The following is a 25,724-nucleotide window of genomic DNA, read 5'->3' on the forward strand; positions in this document are numbered from 1 at the left end:
GATATTTGTGGACGCTTGTAAGTAACCGATGAGGTTGCTTACAGGGTCATGGGACCTGGGGAAGTGGCATGCAGGTGACTTGCCCCAGGTCACACTCTGGAGCAGGAAGTCCAGCCCAGGGCCATCCAGCTCGGGGCTCTCACCTAGTCTGCATATTGCAGCCACCTCCCCCTGTGTCCCTCTGGGGGCATCAGGGAAGCTGCAGGAAGGAATTTGCTTTGAGCTGACAGAGGATGCATAGGAGTTTACAGGGAGACAGTGGGTCAGAAGTACTTCTGGCAGAAGGAATAACATTTGCAATCACTAAGGCTTAGAAAAAAATTGGTATCTTGGTGTCCACAGTTCTAAGAAGCTGGGCCATGGTGTGAAGAGTCATCTGTGCAGAAATAGGCCTGGGCCGGCATCACTTCCTCTTTCTGCTTCTCCATTTCCTAACGACGTCAACATAAATAGGAAGCCTGAGAGGCTCTCTGCCGCCTGGAGACTCCAGCAGAAGGTTGATCCGTCCCACCATAAAGAGGTATGGGCTGGCTTTCCGGTCAGGCTGAAGGGTGTGGTGGGAGCAGGGGAGCTTGGGAGTCTGGATGGAAAGGACCAGGGGAGCCCAAGGGTGCAGGTAGGTAGGCAGGTGTGCTCTGGGGACTTGGGGTGGGTCGGGCTTGGCCTCTTGGGGAAGACCTGAGACCTGACTCCCTGGGCAGCCAGTGACTGGAGAGACTGCCAGGGGTGCTGCCTTGCTTGAGTGTGTGTGAAGGACTTTGGGGGGCAGGCCTCCCCGGCAGGGTCCAGCTGTCCTAGCAGCAGGGACCATGCCTGGGGTGGCAGAGAGCTCAGGCCTAGGAACCAGACCCAGAGCACTTCGTTTAGTCTCTGAGCTGTGGGTGACAGGGAGAACCCCCCCTCCCCCCGCACTTCTCTCTTCATCTCTGGAATGGGAAGAGTACTGATAGGCTCTGACATCCTGGTTGAGAAAGAGAGAAAAAAATCTGTGCATGAGCGTGCGTGTATGTGGCATCCGTGCGGATGCAGGGGTGTGGAGAAACCGCGAGGCGGGGAGTGAACCTGGAAGTTTCCCTGCTTGGGCCCAGAGCTCAGGGCAGCTTTGGAAGCTCCCTGTGGAAGATGAGAGGGGGCCCAGTCCCTTGCCCAGAGGCACATCTTTCCCCCTCAAAGAATGTTTTTTTACAATCACAGTCCAGCCTGAACTGCTATGGCTTAGTCAGAGTTAGGCCCCAGGTGCCCTGGCTGGGTGGGAGGGCATCTAGGGGCATCTGCATAGGGTGCGTGCAGGTGTGTGACTGCCCCTGGGTGGGAGAGCGTGTGGGTTCCCACCAGACAGGCTGACAAGTTGCACAGGTGCAATTTTTAGTCTGCAAAGGCCTTGTCATGTATTTGCATAACCAGATTCTACTTCTCTCTGCTTACCGTCTTCCTGCTTTCTAATAACTTTAAATGAGTAGCACCTTTCCAATTAGCTTTTGGTCTCTCTTTCTTCACTCATCAGTTTTACTCATGTTGTGTTATGGCCGCCAATACTACAGGGTAGTCCATGACTTGTTTAATGAGCATACTTAATATTAAACAAGTAAATATATGAATATTTGCTTTATTAGCAATTAGAATGTTCCAGAATTATGTATCATAAAAGACAAAGTCCCAATCATCTCTAGGCTCTGGTCCCCACTCTCCACCATATGTATCCTTCCAAAACCTTTTCTAAGCACGCTACAAGTCTATTGTTTTTCTTTGTACATAAATGAAATTATAACATACTTATTGTTTATACCTACTACTTTTACACCTACTATTACATTTTGACTTGTTTCTTGTTTTATACCTACTATTACATTTTGGACAACTTTCCACAATAATACATATGGATTTAATTCATTTATTAGCCATAAGGAACATGTGGCATTTATTATTAGTATGGGCACACATTATTATTAAATAATGTGGCATTTATTATTTAGTACTGGGTAAATAAATAAAAAAAGTATTTACCCAGTCCCATATTCATGGACACTTAGGTTGTTTCCAGTTTTTTCACACTTGTGAAAGTGTTTCTGCAGCCCTGATTCCTAGAAGCAGAATCGCTGGGCAAGAGATTGCATGTTAAAAAGTTTAATAAGTATTATCAAATCATTCTCAGAGTGGCTCAATTAACATATACCCCCACAGTTATGCATAAAAGGACTAATTACTCTTTAGGGAAATGATTAATCTTTGAATTGTGTCCAGTGTAATGGATGAAAATTACCTGGTTCTTGCTTGGATTTCTCTTTGCCCCAATTGTGGGTGAAGTTGTGCTGCATCCATATATTTATTGGCTACTGGGGTTTCTTTTATCATGTGTGTGGAAATGTATGTCCTTTGTCCATTTGCTGGTGGTTTCTCTGTCTTACATACTCACTGTAAGAGCAATTCATTTATTTTGTATATTACCAGTTTATTTATGTGTGTTGAAAACATATTCTTCCAGATTATCACTTGTTTTTTTTTTCCTTTACCATATTTAAGGTATCTTGTTTCATATAAAAATGTGTTAACTGCTTATAAGTCAAACCTGTCATTTTTTTTACTTCATGTTTTCTGCATTTGGTGTATTGTTCAACCCCTAAGATTAAAGAAACATTTGTAATGCTTTTGTCATTTTACTTTTGACTTGTAGATCCTTAATCCATCTAGAATTTGTGGGGATGGTCAATATGTAAAATAATAATACGGCTTTAAAATGACTAGCTTCTTTCTCAATATCATTAGCTAGGAGCATGCAGCCCATTCTTCCCTCAGTGATTTGAAACAACACTATTATTTCCCAGATCCCCACTTGATGACTCCCTTACTGTTTTTTGTTCCATCTGTTTGCTATCATATTCCTGACTATTTTCTAAGAGAGCAAATCTCTCATGTTTGGTTCGTTATAACCTAGAATCAGTTTGTCACACTCATCAGAAATCCTCTGGGAATTTTAATTTAGATTGTATTGACTTTGGAGACTATTTGGAGGAGGACTCACTGCTGCGGATGACAGTGGGGGGCAGGCTTCTCCTGGGTGTGCCTTTAGGGGAAGGCACGAACATTTCCCTGTCTCAGATGTGGCCACAGGTTTCTAGCAGAAACCGAGAAATATCCAGGTTCCCTTCAGTGTCTCATTTGCCAAAGGGTATTTGTTTTGTTCAATCAGTAATGGCATTTGTATTATCAGCTATTTAGAAGCATCTTCAGAGTAAACTTATCCCTTTTTTCCTTTTAATCTGTTAATCTATTTCTTTTAATCATGAATAGATTTCAATGGCTGTCCATCCATTTTTGGAGTAACCCTACATGGCCATCCATGATGCATTCTTCTTTCTCAAGTCTTTGTCAGGTTGTCCTATGCATTGTTTTTGTCTGGACTGAATTTGAGTTTTGCATTTTATTTTTTATCTCCTACCATTCAATTTCTTCATGAGTTTGGGAATGTTGATGTGCGTGGTTGTTTTTTTGAGTGAGAACGTGTTTGGTTTTTCTCTTCTCGTTTCGCTCCCTTCCCCACCTCACCCTCCCTCTTCTTCCTCCCTGTCACCCGTCCTCTGGCTCAGCCTACACTTAGTGATTTTTAACCTCTACATTTTTAACACACGCATTTAATTCATATTTTCCATTAGCAATTGAGCTTAATTAATACAACTAAGCTCTTCCACAAGGCAAGATTCTTTGTAAGCTTTCAGTTCTCCTCTGCTTTCCACTCCCAGACTCACTGCCAACTCCTATCTGAAAATCATCTGAGTTTTACTTCAATATTGTTCTCATGTACTTATTTACTTTCACCTTATACAGTAACAATCCTTCCTTACATAATGGTAAGTCTTACATTTCTTACCACTGATTCCAGTATAATACGCTGTCTTTCTTTCTTGGACTTTTTTGTTTTCTGAAATACATCCTAAAGTAACTTTCTTTCAGAAAAGAAAAACTTTCTTTGTCAATACATTTCCAAAATATTGTGGGTTTTTGCCCTTGAACTTAAAAGTAAGCTTGGCTCTTTATGATTCCAGGTTTAAACACATTTTCCTCAGTATTTTCAAGACATCACTATTTTTTTAGAGTTCAGGGTCACTTGTGAGAAAGTCTTGCCACCCAGATTCTTGTACAATTGAAAACAACCTGTTTTCTTCTGGGAGCTTCTAGGATTACCCGTTTATTGGATGACTTAAAGTTCACCAGCACATGACTGAGAACAGCACCTTTAAAAATGAATCCCGCTCTTCCCCTAGCAGACTTTTGTCTCCTTTAAAGCCCTGTGAAGTTTTCTTCTATTTCAATTGTATCTCGTATCTTGGTTGCACATGAAAAATCTCCAAACAACAGTGGCTTAACAATATATGTTTATTTTCCCTCACATAAAAGATGTCCAGAGGTAGTCAAGTCTTGGGCTCATGTTTGTTCCACAATGACAAGAGGGATCCAGGTTCCTCTCTTTCCGTTGCATATGGCTTGCATTCCCAAGGTAACTTTATGTCCAAAATGGCTGCTGGAGCTCCAGCCTTCACTTGCAAGTTGCAGCAGGCTGGAAGGAGGTGAAAAAGCAGAAGGGTAAAAATGGACCCCTCCTACCTGAGCCAGATCCCTTTAAGCAGCCTCTTTTGGAAGGTGCACCCAATGCTTCCACTCATCTCTCTTTGAATTACATTTAGTAATATGACCATACCTAGTAATAGGAGAGTTTAGGAAATAAAATAGGAAATTTTATTCTGTGTAGCAATAAGCCCACCTAAAACTTGAACTTCTATTACCAGGAGGAAGGGGACAGATAGTAGCTGACACTGTCTGCCATACCTGCCTTCAATTCTTTCCGCCCTCTGCTTCTAGATCTTGAAACTACTGGATTTCTTTTCCAGGCCTTAACTCTTCTCTGTTTCCCATCTCCTCACTCATTCGCTCTGTCTTCAGTATCTGCCTTTGTAACATGAATATTTGTGGTGTTCATTCTGTGATTTGGCCCATTATTGAGTTTTGTTTTTTACTATTATGAATCTCATTCCTTCAAATACCAAGAACTCTGTTTATTTGCTCTTTTGCATACTAGTCTGTTATTTTAAATGGTAATGATTTCTCAAATCTCCCTGAGGATGCTAAATATGGTGTTTTAAAGTTTTGTTTTTGCTGTATTTGTGCATGTCTGTAGAAGTGTCTGCTCGGTCAGTTGATGTTGGAATGGACACATATAATACCAGTGATTGAGAAATACAGCCACTAATGGTTAAGAGCTCAAATTCTAGAGCCAATCTGCTGTGGGCTTCAGTCCCAGCCTGTCCCTGTGTGATTGTGGACCTTATGCCTGTTTTCTCATCTACGAAGTGGGGATTCTAATTGTAACCTATACATTGGTGTACTAAAATCTGTAAAGCCCTTCGAACAGTGCCTGGCTCATGGTAAGCATTTTGTAATTGTTAGGCACTAATATGAATTCTCTGTGTGTATGTGGATTTCACACCTGTGTCCGTTGGATGCCATTACTGTTTTACTCATTTACAGTGTGAAGTCGGAGATCTGTTCTCTGTAATTTTGGCACCAGCTTTGTTTTGCACTTTGTCCTTTGCTTTGTGATTTGGCAATTTTTATAAAATATAGATGATTTCATTTTTCTGTGCTTTTATCCATCATCCTTAGTGTCTCTGGTTTCTTCTGCTTTTAAGCTTAAATAGTTCCACTGCATTCATTCCTATGGTTTGCAAGTTAAATATGAGTTAACTTCATACATTTAAATTTTCAATGAACCTGATATTTTGGGAATAGTGTGAGATAGGCATTTAGCTTCATACATTTTTGGTTGTTACTCTATTATCTTAGCACTTTATTACTTCTTCACATTGATTCATGAATCTTCCTTCATCCTGTAGTATATTCTTGGGTAAAATAGAGTTTATCTGGACAGTATGTCCATGGATCTCTTGTGTGTGTGTGATGGAAACCCCCTGCTTTATTTATCGATCTTTGTCATAAATTTTGCTACTGGGTAGAGACTCCTTGTTTTTAAAAATCTCATTAACTGTCCTCACATTTATCTTTTTTCTTTTGAGTTCTTGCAAAGCACATCTTGTTAAATATTGATTGGAACTGTGCTAAAACTATAACTTATTTTGGGAAAAACTGCTCTCTTACATATTTAGTACTTCTCCTTGTGGGAAGATCCAAAGAGAGGCTCTGAATTTTTAGGCGGATCCCAGAGAGGCAAACCGAGCTCCCAGCCCACCCAGGCTCTCCCACACCTACCCCAGGGGCACTGCCCCGTTGGCAGGAGCGGAAGTGGAGAGATACTCTCCCCCACCTCCAGGCAAACCTGCGCTTCTTCCCTGAGCCGCCATCACACTAACCACTCTATGAGCATCATCACGTTTGGTTCCCTTCACGACCAACACGCAAGATCTGTGTACTTGTGCCCACTTTACAGATGGGGAGATGACGTTCAGGGAACATTGGTGAGTTAGCCCAGGTCACGGGCATGGGAGGCACAGAGCCTCTGTTGAAGATCAGGCTGGCTCAGCCAAGAGCCATACTTTTCTCAGAAAGACAGCTGCCACCACTGCCGTGTGTGTGTGTGTGTGTGTGTGTGTGTGCGCGCGCGCGCGCGCACGTGCACTCTCATGAGTGTGTGAGTGCAGGCATACAAGCATCTTGAGTGAAGTTTCAGTCAAACTTGCAGAACAGAAGGAACCACAGTCCCTTTGCTCCTTGCCTGGGTACTTCCCAGGGCCGAATGAAATGAAAAGAGGAAACCCCCAACCTTCTGCGGAGAAAAGGGAACTGGCCTTCAGAGAGCAGTGTGGGAAGATGACTGTAAACACAGCCGGCCTGTGTGGGAGAGCCTGCGGGGGGTCACACACAGGGATGACAGTGCCGCCCCAAGGCCCAGTGACTCCCCAGAGCAGATGCGGGTCAAGAGCTCAGGACAAATCAAACAACCGGGCCTCTCTCAGGCTTGCCCATCACCAGGGCATTGCCCAGGGGCCCCTGGGGGACCACTTCTCAGGGGCCGTTCAGTGGCCCTTGCGGTCCTCCCCCAGGCGCTGAGGGGGAGGGGACGGGACCATTCAGGTGCCCGGCTGAGGCAGCAGTGTGACTAGCCCAGGCACCAGGGTCTCCCCTGGGTTCACCCCACTCCTGGACTGAGTCCCTGAGGCCTCAGGACAGGGAGGGGGCAGCTCCCAACTGACATCTCTGCAGGCCTACAGGAGGCAGCGTCCTGGAACAATGATTCAGAAGAGCCGATGACCCGGACATGGGTCGGGCCTGGCCTCCAGCTGGGGAGGAGGAGGAAACGCCGGGGCCAGTCCACACCTGGACTATGTGAGCGGGTGACCTACCCACCCACCCTGACCCAGAGATGGCGCTGCCCCAGAGGCTGCTCTCCGTTGCCCTGCTGGCCATGTACTGGGGGCCCAGCACTGCAGGGGCCCAAGGTGAGCCCCGCTGCCCCCTCCCGGGCCCAGGCCCCGTCCTCACCGCTGGGCCCTGTGGGCTAGGCTGCCCCCTAGCATCCCCCAGGAAGCTCCCGGACCCCAGCGCCTGGACCTCCCCCACCTCCGGCCCCCTCCGGCCCTCCTCTCTCCCTGATCTGCCTGGTGCCCCTCTTTCCTCCTCCCACACCCCTGCTTATCCTTCTCTGGTCTCCGGTATGGCCTACTCCCCTTCTGTGCTGCCTCTGCCCACATTTCTAGTGTGGCATTCAAGGCCTCTCACCTCCAGGCCAACCGCTCCAGCCTTTTCTCTGCCCGTCCTTCTGCCCCAGACACTCCGCTCCTCCTACAGCCTTGCCCAGTTCCCCACCTTTGCTCCTGGGGACTCTCTGCCTGGGCCCAGAAACCTCCTGCTTGGAGGCCCAGCTGGGCCCTGAAACCTCCTCCCTGAGGGCTCCCACCTGACTTCTCTGGTAATTGCGGTGACCACAGTCACTTTTCTAACCATAGGACTGGCAGCTGACCCAGAGGCCAGGGTAGGGAAGCCCCAGGGTGAGGCTCTGCCACGCTGCCTCCCAGGGGTGGTTTGTGCCTCTCCTCCCAGGCCGCACTGCGGGGCCCCCAGCAGGGTCTGTGCTGGATGCGTGTCCCTGGCCTGGGGTGAGAGGGAGACCCTGTTCCAGGAACAGGGGCACAGCAGGGGCTCAGGAAATGTGCTGTGAATCGACCAGAATATTGTGCTTCTATCCAGGGGAGGGTCCACAGCCAGGACCCTCCCCCTGCAGAGCCCCTGGCCCCACCCCTCACCCCAGGGACCTCTGCCTAGCAGCCAGGAGCCTCTACAGGATTCTAGGAGACCCTCCTCAGTGCCAGGCACCCCAGAGGGGCTGTAAGGGATGGTGGCAAGGGACATCTGGAGGGGAGATGTGACCCCCTTCCTGCCTTTCTCCTGGTCAGAGACGGTCCCTCTGCAGACCCTGAGCTGCCATAACGACTACACCAGCCGCATCGTCTGCAGGTGGGCAGACACCCAGGATGCCCAGCGGCTCATCAATGTGACCCTGTACCGCAGGCTGAATGAGTGAGTGACACTGGGGGCAGTGGGCAGCGCTGGGGTGTGGGGCTGTGCAGGTGGGGGCTGGACGGAGGACAGAGTTGGGGAAGCCCCTGCTGGGCCAGGTTTCTGGGGCACCTCTGGCTAAAGTTGCTGCAGCTGGTGGTGAGGGTGAGGATCTTCTCTTATTTCACCACAATGTAACAGAATGGCCCCACCACAGTCCATGTTAGTCCATCTTCCCTGAGAGGCTGGTGGGGGGGGTGTAATGCCCACATGAGGAAGCCGAGGCCTCGGAGATGAGGTCCATCTCCTGGGACACAGTGTGTGAGTGCCCCTGGCCTGCAGGGCTGGGCTCCCCATCTTCTGAGGCCCTGCCGCCTCCATAGTGGGGTTTCTCCTTTCTCCTCACATGGGGTCCGGGGCATGTGCCACTGGGGAAGGTGCCTGGCACCCTTCTGGGGGTTGGCCGCAGTCTCACTCACCATACTAGGAAGAATGAAACAGCTGGCGTCACGGGCACAGAGAGACCACGTGCAGCTGGGAGTGTGAAGCCGGCTCAGCACACCCCGCAGCACTGCTGTTGGGCTCCCTCTGCTGCTCTCCTGGGAGCCTCCCTTCTCCCCTCAGCCTCCCCCTCAGCCGTGCCTACTCCCTCCTGCACCTCCCGCACCTCCCTGTCCACCCGGCAGGCAGCGATTCCATCCCAGGCCCGTCTGTGCCACTGCAGGGTCCCACCTGGTTTTGCTGCTCAAAGACAGCAGTGCTCCACAGTCCCCAATCCCCCCCGTGCCACTGACAGGCCCTCACCCCAGGGTCATTCCCAGTCACTGAGCAAACCTGCCCGACCCCACTCACAGGTGCCAGCCGGGGCAGCAGCTCCAGGTGCCTCCTGACCCCGGGCGCCTCTGGTGGGGCCCAGCCTCTGCTCCCCTGTGAGGCCACTGCTTGGAAGAACTGTCTAGACCCTCCACAGGCAGTGTCTTTCTAGCTATTCTGAACCGGCTCCCAGGATCCCTCTGCCCCCACCAGACCACCTGAGCTGCCCCTGCGGAAGGCGGCAGAGCCCTCCTTGGGCTAAGGCTGCGGCCAGTCCCAGCCTTCCCCTCCTGAGCACCTCCCTCTCCTGACCTCTGGCCACCGCACTCACCCCTTCACCGCTGTCCCCTTTTGTACCCTGATCAATGGCAGAGACGCAGCCATGGGCTCTGGCTGATGACTCTCACATGCTTTCTCCAGCCCAGCCCTCCCCCTAAGCTCCACACCCATGGGTGCTCTTGCCTCTCCACCTGTGCCTCAGATAATAGGCGTTTTCCACCCCCACTGTCTTGAACCAAATTCCTGCTGTGCAGCTGCTGATCTCCCACCGCACTTCACCAAATGGGAGCTCCTAGTGGCTCAAGCCGCACAATCGGGAGGTTTGTTCTGGTTGTTTAATCTCCTCCCCCACCATTCCCTCCCCATCGGAGCCTCTAATCCATCAGCAAAGGCTGCCAACTTTATCTCCGAACAGAAAGTGACTCTGGCCAAGGCTAACACCACCACTGTGCTCCAAACACTTCCTGTCACTGGATAGTCCAGAAGCCCCCCAGCTGGTCTCCCTGCTCCCAAAATTGCCACCCCCACCCCCAACCCAGTCTACCTTCCCCAGCAGCCAGAGGAATCCTTGCAAGCTTGTCACTCCTTTGCTCGTAACTCTCTACATTTTCCCTACTTCCAGGGAAATCCAAAATCCTTAAATTCTTTTCAAGTCCTGGCCTCCTATATCTTAGCTCTGCTGGTGTCCTAGACCTCCCACCCCCATATACTTCACTCCATGCCCACTGCTTAGCTGCCCGGCCCACAACACACCAAACCCAGGCCTGCCCCAGGGCCTTGGCACTTGCTGAGCCCATTTCCTGAAATACGCTTTCCTCAGAATTTACATGACTCCTACCCTCCCTTCCTTCAAGTTTCTGCTCAAATATTGCCTCTTCCATGAGATTTCCTCTGTCTCCTCTATTTTGAGGCATATCCCGACCTGGCCTCATCCCCCTTCCCCGCTGTGCTTGTCCAAGTAAAGTTGCCTCTGTTTGACACACGGCGTATTTTACTCAGTTGTGTCGGGTGTGTCTCCTTCACTGGGATGTGCGCGTCACAGGCAGAGATCTGGGTGTGCTCTGTTCACCGGCCCTGGACAAAGCCTCGCACATGGAAACCACTCAGTCATGCTTGTTGAATGAGAGCTTCTTGTTTGCTCTGGGCTGACCTGTGTCCTCTCCTGGCAGGGGCCCTCCGCAGCCAGTGTCCTGCAGTCTCAGTGACGACATGCCCTGGTTAGACGCACCTTGTCCGGGCTGTGTGCCCAGAAGATGCGTTATTCCCTACAAGCTTTTTGTTGTTGCCGATAAAGACTATTTCTCATTCCAACCAGCCCGGACTCTGGAAACCCAGCTCACTGTGAATCTGACCCAGCACGGTGAGGCCCGGGGCCCCTGTTCAGGGGTGGGCTGTATGGACAGTGGGCCCCTGGGGTGACCAAACCACAGGAGGCAGGCCAGGGACTGAGAGTCTTCAAGGACAGGAGACACTGGCTTGGGCTGCGGTGGCCTCTTGGGGGAAGAGAATGGGGTCTCCTTATGATGGAGGCATTAGAGCAGGTACAATATAAAAAGCCTCAGTTAGTGGGACCTCCTCCTGGTCCTGGCTGCTCCACCACCTGCCAAGCCATTGCTTTCCAGATATGAAGGCTTCACTTCTAGAACAATCCTTCCTATTCAGATAGAGACTTTATTGCTTGAAAACTCAATATGGTCTCACCCAGGGTCTGCAACAATGCATTGGATAGAGGAGGTGCTTAAGCCTGAAGAGGGTATGTAACTTTTCTAATGTGCCACCACTGAGCAGACATGGCAGGGATGGGGCAGACCTACCAAGTATCTCCTGCGCGTGAGACATGGAGTCATCCCCTCAGTGCCTCCTCTGCGTGGCTCCCAGTGTGGGCACCGTGTGTTCACAGCTGCCCATGAAACGATCAATGGTCTTGGGGGTAGGGTATTGACAATGATTTTATATAAATCATTAGGCCTCATTTGACTGTATATTAGACAGAAAGAATCCTGTAGATGGCTGGCTTTCAGAAAACACTGCCTGAAATTATTTAACCGTTACAGTAGCGGTGGTATTATGCACTCATTTTTAACCCCTTCATTGACCATGAAACTGAGGCTGAGAGCAGGAACTTGCCCAAGCTTTCTCGGATGCTGGTGTCAGACTTCAGTTCCTGGTCCCCAGATACCAAGCCATGCTGCTTCCTGCAAGTGTCAGGTGGCAAGGGGGCTCCAGCCTTTGCTTCCTGACTCTTTTGATCCTGGCAGCACAAAGCTGTTGCCAGGTAGAGGGAATGGGCTAGGCCACGATGAATTCATTTCAAACAATGTCTCAAAATGTGTGCTTGATGAGAGAAAGAGTCCCGTCTGGGTGGGGCTCAGGCTGGGATCACTTACTGAAGGCAGGTGCATGCCATGTGCCGGGGGGGTAGTGGGCAAGGAGACCCTGGGGCTGAGGGCTCCCTGGAGGGAAGAGCTTTGCAGGAATATCTGGAGGATGGGTGCAAGAAGAGAGTGGGAACAGCTTTGCTGGCAGAGGAACCAGCATGTGCAAAGGCTGGCAGACTCGGGTGGAAGGGGCAGGTTGGGAAACTGCTAGTAATTGTGTCCCAGGAACATCAGCTTCGAGAGGACTGCACAGCAGGAAGGAGGTCAGTGCAGCCAGGAGAGGCTTCTGCATCCTGCAGAGGAGTTTGGAGGTCCACATCATCTAAGCAACTGGGAGCCACTGCAGGCATGACAGGATTGGATGTGGGCATGAGGATGCCAGAGGTGAATGATGTTCAGAGTAGATGGCAGGGGACAGGAGATGGCAGGAGGCTGGAACCCAAACTGTGACCTAGGGTGCTTGTTCCAGGGAGAAATGATGAGGATTTAGCTGGATATGGCCAGGGGATGGGAACATGGAGGGGGATAGAAACCACAGTTGAGACATAGATGCAATTCATTCATTAATGTGTTCTTCCATTGAGCGCCTACAAGTACCAGGAGAGTAGTGAGCAAGCCGGTCAGTGGCCCTGCCCCTGTGCAGCTCATGGCCTGGTAACAGGGAAGGCATCCAGGTGTAGATGCAGACAACGGAGAACTGGGGAGGGGAGTGTGGCATTTGCCCCCTAGGGCGTGTGTTCAGTAGAGAGGTAAATTCCAGCCTTAGCCATCTTGGCAATACATCAGAGAGGCTGGGAGATGCCATGGAAGGGACAGATGTGCATTTGATCTGCTCTTAGGCTCCCACATGTGGAGACCTAGATATTTCACCTCCTCTGTCAGTTTCTCCATATGTGAAACGAGCCGGTCGACTTAAACCTCTCAGGTTGGATGAATAGGTTTCCAGTGGGGTTCCCATTCAGTTCAGTTCGTAGCAGCTTCCTAGAGCTCCAGGCTGAGAAGGACTCCCTGTACAAGACAGGCTCAGGGACTAGGAGTGCCATGGTTGGTTGGGATGCCTGCTGTGGCTGTGGGTGGGAAAAGGGCAGCCTGTGCCTGCCATTCTGAGCTTAAGACTTCCCAAAGGCTCCGGTTCTGTCATGCTGTCACGCGCCATGTTCCCTGTACAGCACAGAACATTTACATCTTCTTTGGGCTCTTACTGAATTTTTTTTGTGTTTGAAAGTCATGTCTCAGCATTCAGATGTAGAAACTTCAGGAGTCAGGAGCCATGCCATTTCTTAATGAATCTGCTCACCCAACCCTGCAGGTCCCAGAGATGTAGGCTTGCTGTTAGTTGATGGAATGACTTCATGGAAAGTCTCTGAAGGCTGCCTACATGTATTCATTCAATTATTCATTCAATCATTCATTCACTTGTCCCCAGATTCACTGAATCACTATATCTCAGCTAGAGAAGGTGGTCGAATTTCAAACCCTGCCTCTCCCAAGCTCCTGGACTGCTTGGGGAGGCAGATGTGGAAACATACATAAATCCACCAGGGTTGTAAGGGCTATGGTGGGACAGGAAAAGGAGCAAGGGGTTCTGCCTGTGGGGGGGAATCCAAGAAGGCTCTAGAGGAGGAGACATTTCTGCTGGGCACAGAGAGGAGCAGGACCTCAGATGGGCAGGAGGAAGGGAGAAGGGTGCACAGCAGGACAGGGAGTGACACGGGTCCCAGGGCTGTCTGCTGGGCGGGAGGCCACAGGGCCACATCCTGGGCAGTGGGGGCCCTGAGGACAAAAGGAGGGCACATTCAGTTTAATTGCCAGCCCCTTTTATGATACATGGGCGCTGCAGTCTGCACAGATTTCATTCGCATTCGCTTCGAATCCCCATGATTTTGCAGATGAAGGCCTGAGGCCCACAGAGGAGAGGGTCTTGTCCAAGGTCACACTGGTGGTGGGGGCAGCCCCTGGCCTGGAACCCAAGTCTGTTTGCACAAAGGCTATGCAGGCCCTTCACTGACCCCCCGCCGTCCAGCCCTCATGGGCCCTTTATTTCTGCTCCCTCCAGTGCGGCCCCCCACGCCCGAGGACTTCCGCATCACTGCTGCCGGGGACCGTTTCCTGCTCAACTGGAGTGTTGCCCTCGCGGGTTCCCAGAGCCCCTGGCTGTCAAACCTGGAGTTTGAGGTGGTCTACAGGCGGCTTCAGGACTCCTGGGAGGTAAGCACCTCGGCCAGCTCTGCCCCAGCTGCAGGGACCCGCCCGGCCGGCCCCGCCTCCAGTAGCCGCTCTCTCCCCACAGGACGCCCCCGCCCTCTACTCCAGGTCCTCCCAGGCTATCCTGGGCCAGGAGCACCTCATGCCCAGCAGCACCTACGTGGCCCGAGTTCGCACCCGGCTGGCCCGGGGTTCGGGGCTCTCGGGTCCGCCCAGCAAGTGGAGCCCCGAGGTTCGCTGGGATTCCCAGCCGGGTAAGGGAGTCAGGCTTGGGGCAGCGCCCCTCTGTGGGAAGGGCCGGTCATTACAGCTCCTGCATCGAGGCGTCCAGGAGGTCACAGGGGGGGACTCCACAAATCTTCTTCCCTGACCAGGCCCATCCGTGTGACTGAGGCAGCAGCTGTGGCTTCCTCGGGGCTGGGCCCCTTTCTGCCTAGTGACAGTGACAATGATAACACTATGAGCAGCTGTTTTCATGAGGGTGAGGTGCAGACGCACCAATGCTATTGTGTTAGATCCCCGACACGGAAACTAGATCCCCCCCCCACCCCATTCTACTCAGGGTGGGTGTGAAGGTCCACAGAATTCACTCTGACCTGTGGTCACACAGCTGGCAAGTTTATGCCAAGTTCAGCCCCTGGTCTTTTTGGCCCCCAAACCCGTGATCTCTCTGTGATGAGTCTCATGGTGGGCCCCTGAGAGCCAGGGAATGAATGAAGGAGGAATGACTGAGGGACTCTCCCCCCTCCCAGGGGACGAGGCCCAGCCCCAGAACCTCCAGTGCTTCTTTGATGGGGCTGCCACGCTCAGCTGCTCCTGGGAAGTGAGGGCCGAGGTGATCAGCTCGGTCTCCTTCACCATCTTCTACAAGCCCAGCCCCAACGCAGCGTGAGTGTCCCCTTTCTCTACCCCTCTCCCCATCAGGTCTGGCCCCCTCCGGGCCTCCTGCCGCCTTTGGGGGCCCCAGTGAAGCCACAGCTCACCCCAGGTTCTCATTCCTCTCACTGTCCCCGCCTCCCCTGTGCTCGCATCCCTGGTGATCCCCAGGGAGAAGGAGTGCTCCCCAGTGCTGAAGGAGGCGTCCGGCAGCCCCTACATCCGGCACCGATGCCAGATTCCTGTGCCCGACCCCAGGAACCACAGCCAGTACACCATCTCTGTCCGGCCAAAGAAGGAAGAGAAATTTATAAAGAGCTCAGAGAACAGTGAGTTTGCCCCCAGCCTGTTACGCAAGGGCTCTTGTGACAGCACAGCCTCATTGTGCAACCTGAATAAGCTCGGGGTTCTTCTGCACCCAGTCTTCATGTTTATTACTTTCAACAAAAAGCAGTCCAGTGAGTGAAGGGAACAGAAGTAATCCGAAGCTCTTCTTAAAGTTTTCAACACAATGGCAAATAATACGAAGGTGGAGTCCATTGATATTCCTCAGGATCATGTTTTCAAAGCCTTTTTTCTTTCATTCCCTGCTTGGAATTTCCTCTTTCAGGTTTCCACAGCCCTCCCCTGACTGATGTTTTCAGTCTTCAAAATAATTAATGTATGACCTGCTTCTCCAGTTGGGGGTCGGGGGTGTGCAAATAAATTGTAGTTCCTTTCAGATTAATATTCCTGGTTCCTATTTTGTAGCGAGGGCCCCATACAAAGGCACCTCCCACACTGCTTCCCAGTGACCAGGGTCTCCACCCTAGTCTAGAGTGTGTGTCAGAGGCAGCAGCTAACTTGCCTTCGTCCCGGGGTTTGAGTCCACCACTTACTCTCTGGGGATCTGCCACGTTTGCAATCTTTGTCTCGGTCCCTTGTTAACTGCCTGCCCTTGGCAAGTTACTTAATCGTTCCAGGACTTTAGTTTCTTAGTCTGTAAAATGCGACAAGCTACTAGCACCTCCCTTGTAGAGTTGTTAGAATTCAGTGAAATCATTCAGACAGTTTGAGCATGTACCACACGGCCAGTACTCTAGCACAGAATCAGTAGTGATTTTATTTTTACTCACATACCATGGGGAACCCCAGCTTTGGGTCACCTCATGATAAAACAAGTGAACCTCAGCATCTCTGAAGAGGAGGGCTGTGCATGTCAAAATAGATGATATGCTGCAGTCGGGGTGCAAAGACCTAGAGCCGGGCAGGACCTGGGCCCAGGGCCGGTGGAGACAGCGCCTGTGGCCGGCATGGAACACAAGCAATGTTCGCTTAGAGCAATGCTATGAATGATGTTCCCTGAAAGTTTCCCTCCCTCCAGTCCAGATGGCACACCCAACCCTCAATGTGACCAAGGGCAGAGATGGCTACGTCCTGCGCTGGAAAGCGGGGGAAATGCAGTACAAACACATTGCTCACGCCTTCCAGGTCCAGTACAAGAAAGAGGCGGACTCATGGGAGGTGAGGCCTGTGTCCAGGGGGAGCCTGTGGGGCGGGGGAAGGGGAGGGTGGGAAAACAGGCAGAGCAGCACACCTGCCAGGTGCCTGGTTCCCAGCGGGTGACCGGCCAGGAAGTCACTGGGACTTGGTGACTGTGACTCTGTGCGGTTGGCAGGTCACTGTCCCATCCTTGGGTGGAGGGGGCTGAGAGACAGCTGGCTGAAAGGTTTTCGAAAGTCATAAAGGAGACATTTCTTCAGGGATATCTCATCTGGAATACAAATGTGCAGCTGCTTGGAGGCAGGCAGGGCCCCAGCCTGGGGTTCAGTCTCCAGCCCCCACCTCCACGTAGCCCTCAGGGTCTGTGCAGAGCCTGAGGCTCCATGGAGCTGGGATCAGAACCCTGCAGGCTGGAAATGGGGAAACTGAGGCCAGGAGGGGCTGGGTGAATGGTGGAGCTGGGGGTGAGCCCCAGGCTCCTGAGCCCCCATCTCTGAGCCCAGAGCCCAGTGGTCCCATACGGCATTTCCAGGCTGCCCGGAGGAGCCGGGAGGCTGAGGGGTCTCCAGGCGAGCTTGGGACATGGTGGTGCAGGGTTTCTGGGCCTCAGTGTTGTCATGGGTCACAGGGTGCATTGCAAAAGGTGCAGTGCCTGGTCCTGTCTGCATGCCCTCCCCTGTGGACACTGGGGCATGGTCCTCCATCAGGGGCGTGGGGCCGCACCAAACCTGGGGCTGTGGCCCAGCTGGGGGCCGATGGGGGCAGAAGGCTGGAGAGTCGACGTGAGTGGGGTTTGCAGCTGTGCCCCACACACCAGGCAAACCCCTGCCCACACAGGAGAGCAAGATGGAGCCCCTCCAGAACGCCCACAGCATGCCGCTGCCTCCTCTGGAGCCCTCCACCAGGTACGAGGCGAGAGTGAGGGTGAAGCCTGGCCCCAGCGGCTACAGTGGGATCTGGAGTGAGTGGAGTGAGGAGTGCTCCTGGGACACGGACTGGGGTAGGTCTGCTGGCCTCCACCCACCTTCCTGGGTCAGTCCCGCGGGCAGGGCACGGGATGATGGGGCGGGGAGATGTGACCCCACCCCGCCCGAGAGCCCTTCCCTCCATGTGCCATGGCAGAGTCACTGGAGAGTGACATCTGGTGTGTAGACAGACTGCAGATGAGGTCCTGAGAGAGCAGGAAGGGGCAGGTCTCACCTCCACTGCTCTCTCAGACTGGCGTTAGCCCTCTATTAATATGACCTAGAGTTTCATTAGCTTTTGTGGCAGCCACCAAGCCAGGGGCTGCTCAGCCCTCCTTTCCTGTTACCACGGCAGCAGACATTAGGAGCTATGGACTGAGACTGGGATGGGGAGGCTGTGGCCCTACTTTCCTAATCTCCCCACTTCCCAACACTGGCTGCTTTCATTTGTCCCTCACCGTTCCCCTCAGTGGCCACCAGGCAACAAGTACGAGACCAGGTCCAAGAGGGGTGGTATAGAGGGGTTGGGGGATGTGTTGGCTGCATGGACCCCAGTCCACAGCCAGCTTTGCAGGGGAGGAGTCCCAGGGAGAGGGCCACAATCAAGCACAAAGGAGGGCTGAACACCAGGCCTAAGGGAAGATCAGGGGTGCCTTGGATGGGCCCAGCTTGTGAGGGGCTTGATGCTGCCCAGGAAGAAGTGTGGGGACTCCTGATGGGCCTTTGCACCTGCTGGTTCCTCCAGCAGCACAGCTTTCCCTTCTCTGCCTATTCAAGCCTCCCTGTCCCCCAGTGCCCAGCTTATGTGCTGCCTCCTTCAGGAAGTCCTCTGTGATTGCCATGGGGCACATTCACTGTCCTCTCCATGGCACCTCCTGCTCCTGGGAAGGATCTGCCCTCTGTGTTCTCCCCAGGGGTGTGGACCAATGCCCTTTTCTTCACCTGTGTCTGGCCCTCCCTCCACCTCTCTCCCCCGAGCCAGTGAGCTCCTGGAGTGCTGCCCCTGCAGCAGAGCATGGCCTGGGAGGCACCAACCTGGGTGCACCTGCCCCCGCATCCCCATCTCCAGCTCTGTCCCTCCCCAGATGCTAATGCCTCTTTTTCTTTCCTGGGCCTGAAAGTGCTGCCCACGTGGGCCCTGGCACTCACCCTGGTCTTCACCACCCTTGCCTTGCTCCCGGCCCTACGCTTCTGTGGCATCCATGGGTACAGGTAAGGGACCCCATAATGGCTGGCAGGTGGGGGCACCCGAGACCCTAGAGGGTGCCAGGGACCCCACTGCCCGCTCCTCCCAGTCCCTACTCTGCCAACACCTCCCCGCGGGACCTGGGACAAACCCCACCCCCTCCCTGGAGCTCAGTTCCCCTCTGTCTGTGAGCACGGGGAGCGGCCCTATGGTCTCTGGTGGCTGTCCCCAACCTGGTGTCTTTCCAGGCTGAACCAGAAGTGGAAGGAGAAAATCCCCAACCCCAGCAAGAGCCACTTGTTCCAGGTAGGGTCTGGCTGTGAGGGCGATGGGGTGGGGGGGGCTTCTCCACTCCTGCCCAAGTCCCCCTCCCAAAGGGCTCCTCCTTTCCTGTGGGCTTTGAGTTCAGAGTGTAGGTGGTCTGGGACAGGGGATGGGAACCTCTAAGAGCCAGGCCAGTACTTACAAGTTCAGCCCTGCCACCCCCTGGGCACCCGCAGATGCTTGTGGAGCAGGAGAGAGTTGAGCAGCAGACACGGAGAGTCCAGGGCAGACTCGGGGAGGGGTTAGTTCTGGTGGGGGCAGGTGTGTTGGTGGGAGGCAGAGTCGCTGCTACAGGACAGGATGGCAGAGCTGAGCTTTGAAGGATCCAGGGTGCTGCCAGGTGGGAAAGGCCACTGCAGGCCGAAGACATGCCGTGTGAGGAGACAGGACCCCTTCATGAAGGAGACTGAGGCGGGTGGCCAGTGAGCCTGGGGGCACATCTCAGGAGGCTGAGGTGACCACAGGGTGGGTGCCAACACATGGGGATCCGGAGCCCTTGGGTCAGGCCTGTGGAGGGGTCTCCTGGCCAGCATGGAGGGGACTAGGGGATGAGTGTGCAGGCAGCTACACCTGAGATTAGCAGACTCTCAGAATAGGGTCCCCATCTGCGATGCTCAAGGACTCTGGGGCATCCCAGACCCTCGCTGGCCTCCCTCTTCCCGGTATCAGGGGCCCGGGCTGGTTTTGCTCATGCTGAGATTCCTCCTATGCCCGGGGCTCCCCGAATCCCCTGCCACCCCCACGACCTTCCCTTCACCGTCGGTTTCTCAAGGGCCCCCACACCACAGGCACAAATGTCCTTTCTCTTCCCAGAATGGGAATACTGGGCTCCGGCTCCCAGACAGCATGCTAACCCTCACCAGCAGGAGCCCCCCACACAAGGGCCTGCTCGGCAGCCACTTCCCTGAGCTGGAAGGGTGAGTTCTGGGCATGAACCCATAGGAGGTGGGGGGGTGGCCCCATCACACACATCGGGGGCTCAGAGGAGACGGCCTTTGGCCTGTGGCTCAGTATGGAGAGATCCATGGATGTTTGTTGCCCTAAAGAGGCATCCCAGGTGGGCCTCAGCGAGAGCCTCCTCATTCTCCAGTTCGCAATGTCCTCACCTTGGACTTGACCAGAGGCAGGAGACTAAAGCAGGTGACCTCCTCCTGCCCTGCTGCCCAGGGGGACCCACACTGCCTTGGCCTCATGGGCGGCCAAGGGGCTGCAAACCCTCATGGTCAGCACCTGTGCCTCTAGCTCACCGCTGACCCTCAGGGGAGGTGATAGCACAGCTGGGGAATCAAGGGATGAGGGGACAATAGAGCAGGCCCTGACTGGGCATTGACCTGGGCCCTGCAGCTGGGTGGAGGTCAAGGGGCGTGTGGTAGAGAAAGACCTGGAACAAGAGCACAGAGGCTGGCAGTGATACCCCCAGGAGATGGGGCGACCGTCTGGTGCCCGGCCCTGGGCCTGCTGCCCGCCTTGCCCTCTCTGTGCTCTCTGTGAGCCCAGGCCTGTCCCAGGCCCCTGGGCATGGGCTGAGGCATCTGCCCAGGTGGTCCCAACATCTCTGCACCTGCTCTCCCCGCAGGGTGTCCTCTGTAGACTATGGACGCAGCGAGGTGTCACCTCTCACCACAGAGGACCCTAAAGGTGCCCGTGAGTCACCGCCCGAGCCAGACGTGACCCTGACCACCTCGGACCCTCCCACAGAGCAGCCCCCCAGCCCCAAGCCGGGCCTGTCGGCCAGACCAGGCAAACCTGAGAGCCAGGTTCCCGGCTTCGACTTCAATGGCCCCTACCTGGGGCCGCCACAGAGCCGCTCCCTGCCTGACATGGCAGGCCAGCGGGCGCCCCCACAGATGGGCATGAGCAGGAAGCCACAGCCTTCAGGGTCCCTGGAGTACCTGTGTCTGCCCGCGGCGGGTCAGGTGCAGCTGGTGCCCCTGTCCCAGGTGATAGGACAGGGCTGGGCCAGGGATGTGGAAAGGAGGCCCAGCCTAGGGGCTGAAGGGAGCCCCTCCCTGGAGTCAGGGGCAGACCCCACCCCACCTGCACCTGGGCTGATGGTGGGTGGTCAGGGCCCAAAAGACAGACACAGCCCAAAGGATGTGGTTCCCCCAGCTCTGCCCACTGGCTCTGGGGTCCCTGAGGATGGCATTGTGGCCTCTGGTTATGTCACCACGGCAGACCTGGCACTCACCCCACCCACAGGGTCCCCACCTATCTCCCAGGATCCCCCTCTGGTCCTCTCCTTCGATGAGAATCACAGCCTCAGTCCCGGGCGGGCTGGTGGGCCCACTGGAGCCCTGGCCGCCATGAGGTCTGAGTTTGAAGGCTATGTAGAGCTCCCTCCAACCACAGGCCAGTCCCTCAAGTCCCCTCTGGGCAGTCCTGCCCCTCCTGCAGCCAGCAGCCCCATCTCAAGCCCTGGGGAGCCCCGGGCAGATGCAGCCCCAGCCTCCCCAAACCCTGAGGGGCTCCTGGTCCTGCAGCAAGTGGGTGACTATTGTTTCCTCCCTGGCCTGGGACCTGGCCCTCTCCCAGCCCAGAGTAAGCGCTCTTCCTCAGGACCCTGTCCCGACCTCGGGGACCTCGCCCAGGAGGTCCAGGCCAAGAAGGCCCTGTGCCAGCCCCTTCCACAGGTGCCGGCCATTCAGCTCTTCAAAGCCCTAAAGCAGCCGGACTACCTGCCCCTGCCCCCTTGGGGTGTCAGCAGGCCTGAGGGGGTGTGCTGAGGCCCTCTAGACCCCACCCAGGGGAGTGCAAGGGGCGGGTCTGCCTCCTGCCCTCCATTCTCCCACCAGCCCCTGCTCGCGTCCACCGCCATTTCTGCGAAGCCAAGGTTGAGCCTCCATGCCGGAACAGACGGAGACCAGGAAAATGGGTGCACCATCCACCTTCTCCCTTAAACTTCAGCAAATCACCGCTTCCCTCCTTCTTCTCTCTTCTCCCCATCTCAGATACACACACATTTTTCCTCTCAACTTAATATTACCTTCTGAATCATTAGAGCTCCATGTATAGCCATCCATTTACCCTCATTTCCTTTTTTGCCAGGTTTTTTGCTGTTACCTTCCTTCCTTTTTCCCTTATTTATTAGTAGAGTGAGTCTGAGGTCTAAGTCAGTTCTGAGATGCCACGTCTCCATCAGAACCTAAACTGATGCACTGTGTTGGATGACTTGTGTCTGTCACTCGTCCCCGGCAGCCGTGAGTGCATGTGACGAGATTCCAGCCCAGGTGCAGGAGGCAGGAGGCACCGGGTGGGGCCTTGAGGTTGAAGGCTTGGAAAAGCAGCCCAGGACTGGGCACGCCTGTGTCGGACACTGCAGCCCAAGCATGGTGGCAAAGTACCCGTCTCAAATGTCACGCCGAGAATGGGCATGGTGAGGGGGGGTGCCAGGAAAGAAGTGCTCATGAGCTCATGGGACACGCTGCTGGCCTCACCCAGGCCACTGGGGAGCCTCAGGGGCCCGAAGACCCTGCCTCAGGTAGAGGCCCTGAGCTGAGCAGTGGGCAGCGCTGACTCCTGGGTGAAGTGACCTTCCTCCACCCAGGCTGGTGAGGCCTGGGGAAATTCAGGAGGGTAGGGGAGTCCAGAACCCGTGTCTCCTGTACACAAGGTGGGCGGAACTGCTCAACAAAGACAAGGAAACGATCAAAGGGCATGTCCTCTTTAGGGCTTACAGTCCAAATCACCCAGCAGCCATTGTTCCAGAAAGACCTTACCACTCCCACCCCACCAGCCATGTACGAGGGGCTTTCGATCTTATCTGGGCCTACCCTGGGGAATATGGTTCTTTTAAATCTGTGCCTCTCTCCTATGCAAAAATAGCATTAAATTGTTTTAATTCGCATTATTTGGTAACTGTCCAGTTTGCGCACATTTTCCTGTCCCTTGGGTGCTGGTATTTGCTCACTGGGCTGACCCTGCTGAAGGCTTCGTGCTGATGTTCATCTTTTTCTGATTAAGTTTTAAAAACTATGGTGCCCTTTTGTGGCTGGTGCAATTTTTTTCCCTAGTTTGCGGTTTGTCTTTTAATTTTGTACATGAGGCTCATGGGTGTGCACAATGTAGACTTTTCTATTGTCAAGTAAGTCTACCGGGGATTGCCTTCAACGGCTCCACTTTTGGTGTCAAATTTACAGAGGCCTTCCCCACGTCCAAACTGCATTTGCCCTCATTTATATTTTTCTAGTTCTTTTTGTGTTTCAAGCTTTTCATGTGAGATTGTAATGATTGTGGATATGTTTTCTGTAAACAGGTAGCTCAAATGTTCTTACATCATTTGCTAAACCACATGAAATATCAAATGCTACATTTATGATACAGAAAGTTCCCATATGCCCTCAGATCATTTCTAGGCTTTCAACTGTATTATGTTATTCTTCCAATGGTGCCCCACTATTTTGATGTTCAGGATTCACAATATTTTAATAAGTGTCAGAGCAAATGTTCTTGTTATTTTTTGTTCCCAAATCCCTGTTCATTACAACAATGTTTGTGATGGATGGAAGAAAACTCTCAACAGCTTAAATATTCACCCACTGTGAAATTAATAACAGCATCTTAATGCATTCTAAAATAGAATCCTATGTTAAAAATGAATGAGATGGACCTACATGTATTAGAAAGAAACCCAACATATTACTTTCAACATGTTCAGACATGGATACTTGAAAAAAATGGCAATAAAATATTTTTATTGTAAAACAAAACTAAACTCTTAACTTGTGTATCTGTGTCAGAGTAGCTGGGGAGGGATGCTATTTGAAACCACAATTGCATTAAGGAGGATGAATTCTAATTCTGTTCAACACCGTGGCCTTTGGTCTTTGAGACACTATAGTGAGTTTAGGGACAGATTAGACACCACGGGTGTCATCTTACAGAATGAGAAGGAGGTGGAGCTCCTGGGACCACCCAAGAGGAAGGAAGATGGGTGGGGGAAAGGAATATAAGGACATACTTACTCCAAAAAATTCTTCATTATCTGAAATTCACATTTAACTGGGCATCCTTTATTTGCTCTTTAATGGGAGTAGAAAGCAAAGTAAGAGACTAAATCCCCATAAAAGTAGCTGAGAGTTATGGAGAGTTTATTCCTGGCAGGCCTACTCAGATGATTTAGCAGCATCACACACCCCTGCAGCAGACACTACCTTTATCAAACCCTTTCTGCAAGTGAGGAAACCGAGGCATAGAGGTTAAGTAACCTGCACCAGGCCACCAGCCAGTCGGAGGCACAGTCAGGATTGGAACCCTGGCCCTGTGGTTCAGAGTCTGCCCTTGAAAGCAAGGTCTCTCTCCTAAAATTCACCCATGGATGCAAGATGATCCCTGTGGCTTGGCAAGACAGGAAAATCCATAAGCTGAACTAATTCAGCCTGGGGCGGGGGCGGGGGTGGGGGGCGCCGGGAGATGTGTAGCGGGGCAGGACTGAGCCAGAGGTGACCATGCAAAATGTTTGCATTTCTCTGGGAGCTAAATATACAGGAGCTGAAGAAATATGGGTAAAGAAATAAAACAAAAAACTTATCCTAACTAGTAATCAGGTATATTCAACTTAAAATAAGATGCAGTTTTTTACTCATTAGCTTAGTAAATATTAGGAAAAAAATTGACTGATAATATCCAGAATTGGGAAGGGTGTGGGGATTCAAGTCCTCTTTTTCTATTTTTTTTTTTTTTTTTTTTTTTTTTTTTTAATTTTTTTTTTTTTTTTTTTTTTGAGAGGGCATCTCTCATATTTATTGATCAAATGGTTGTTAACAACAATAAAATTCAGTATAGGGGGGTCAATGCTCAATGTACAATCATTAATCCATCTCAAGCCTAATTCTCGTCAGTCTCCAATCTTCTGAAGCATAACGAACAAGTTCTTACATGGTGAACGAATTCTTACAGAGTGAATAAATTCTTACATGGTGAACAGTACAAGGGCATTCATCACAGAAACTTTCGGTTTTGATCATGCAATATGACCTATAAACCATCAGGTCAAATATGAATATTCATTTGATTTTTGTACTTGATTTATATGTTGATCCCACATTTCTCCTATTATTATTATTATTTTTATTTTTAATAAAATGCTGAAGTGGTAGGTAGATGCAAGATAAAGGTAGAAAACATAGTTTAGTGCTGTAAGAAGGCAAATGTAGATGATCAGATGATCAGGTGTGTGCCTATGGACTAAGTATTAATCCAGGCTAGACAAGGGCAGCAAGACATCCACGGATGCAGAAGATTTCTCTCAAAGCAGGGGGGGTGAGGTTCTGAGCCTCACCTCTGTTGATCCCCAAATTCTCACCTGATGGCCCCCCTGCGACTGTGCCTGTCTTAGGTTGTTCCTCCCTTGAGGAATCTTACCCGTCTCTGGCTAACCAGTCATCTTCCGGGGCCATACAGGGAAATGTAAAGTTGGTAAGTGAGAGAGAAGCCATATTGTTTGCAAAGGTTAGCTTTTAACTTCTTTGCAGATTTATGCCCTGTGGCTTCTATGCCCAGCACTTGTCTCGAGGTATCTTTACCACCTGGAGGAATTATGATACTCGGTAAATTCGATATGAGGCACGAATTCTATTTAAGGTTTGTAATTAGGAAGGAAGAAGAAAAGCTATAGATGTAGCATATGAAGGAAACTTGGGAGGATTGATTATTTCTTTGACATATCTTCTTGTATAGTACCTTAAGTATGTATAGGTTTTAAACTACTAACTAATT

The 25,724-nt window shown here is 52.2% G+C and overlaps 1 protein-coding gene across 7 annotated transcripts; it reads left to right on the top strand.

Moving 5' to 3' along the window:
* Nucleotides 1–367: 367 nt before the first annotated feature.
* CSF2RB (colony stimulating factor 2 receptor subunit beta) lies at nucleotides 368–22,854 on the top strand. Of its 7 annotated transcripts, none has more exons than XM_017653021.3 (14): nucleotides 368–520; nucleotides 7,210–7,445; nucleotides 8,400–8,523; nucleotides 10,764–10,954; nucleotides 14,029–14,180; nucleotides 14,263–14,431; nucleotides 14,930–15,065; nucleotides 15,225–15,382; nucleotides 16,417–16,556; nucleotides 17,373–17,535; nucleotides 18,622–18,712; nucleotides 18,935–18,992; nucleotides 19,824–19,927; nucleotides 20,587–22,854. In XM_017653021.3, the coding sequence occupies exons 2-14, from the start codon at nucleotides 7,370–7,372 to the stop codon at nucleotides 21,731–21,733; spliced, it is 2,709 nt and encodes a 902-aa protein (XP_017508510.3). In that variant the 5' UTR covers nucleotides 368–520; nucleotides 7,210–7,369; the 3' UTR covers nucleotides 21,734–22,854. The 7 variants fall into 7 exon arrangements, with proteins under 7 accessions (XP_017508510.3, XP_036862925.2, XP_017508513.3 ...); XM_037007030.2 differs by having other exon boundaries at nucleotides 15,312–15,382; XM_017653024.3 differs by having other exon boundaries at nucleotides 379–520; nucleotides 7,218–7,445.
* The last annotated feature ends 2,870 nt before the right edge of the window (nucleotides 22,855–25,724 follow it).

The sequence above is a fragment of the Manis javanica genome, chromosome 10 (genome assembly GCF_040802235.1).
Source record: "Manis javanica isolate MJ-LG chromosome 10, MJ_LKY, whole genome shotgun sequence".
NCBI lineage: Eukaryota > Metazoa > Chordata > Mammalia > Pholidota > Manidae > Manis > Manis javanica.

Excerpts from the sequence above, each read along its gene's own strand:
- CSF2RB (XM_017653021.3), top strand. The coding sequence starts at position 7,370 with ATGGCGCTGCCCCAGAGGCTGCTCTCCGTTGCCCTGCTGGCCATGTAC. Across the intron at positions 15,066-15,224 it reads AAGCCCAGCCCCAACGCAGC|GGAGAAGGAGTGCTCCCCAG; the intron begins GTGAGTGTCCCC and ends GGTGATCCCCAG. Across the intron at positions 19,928-20,586 it reads CACTTCCCTGAGCTGGAAGG|GGTGTCCTCTGTAGACTATG; the intron begins GTGAGTTCTGGG and ends CTCTCCCCGCAG.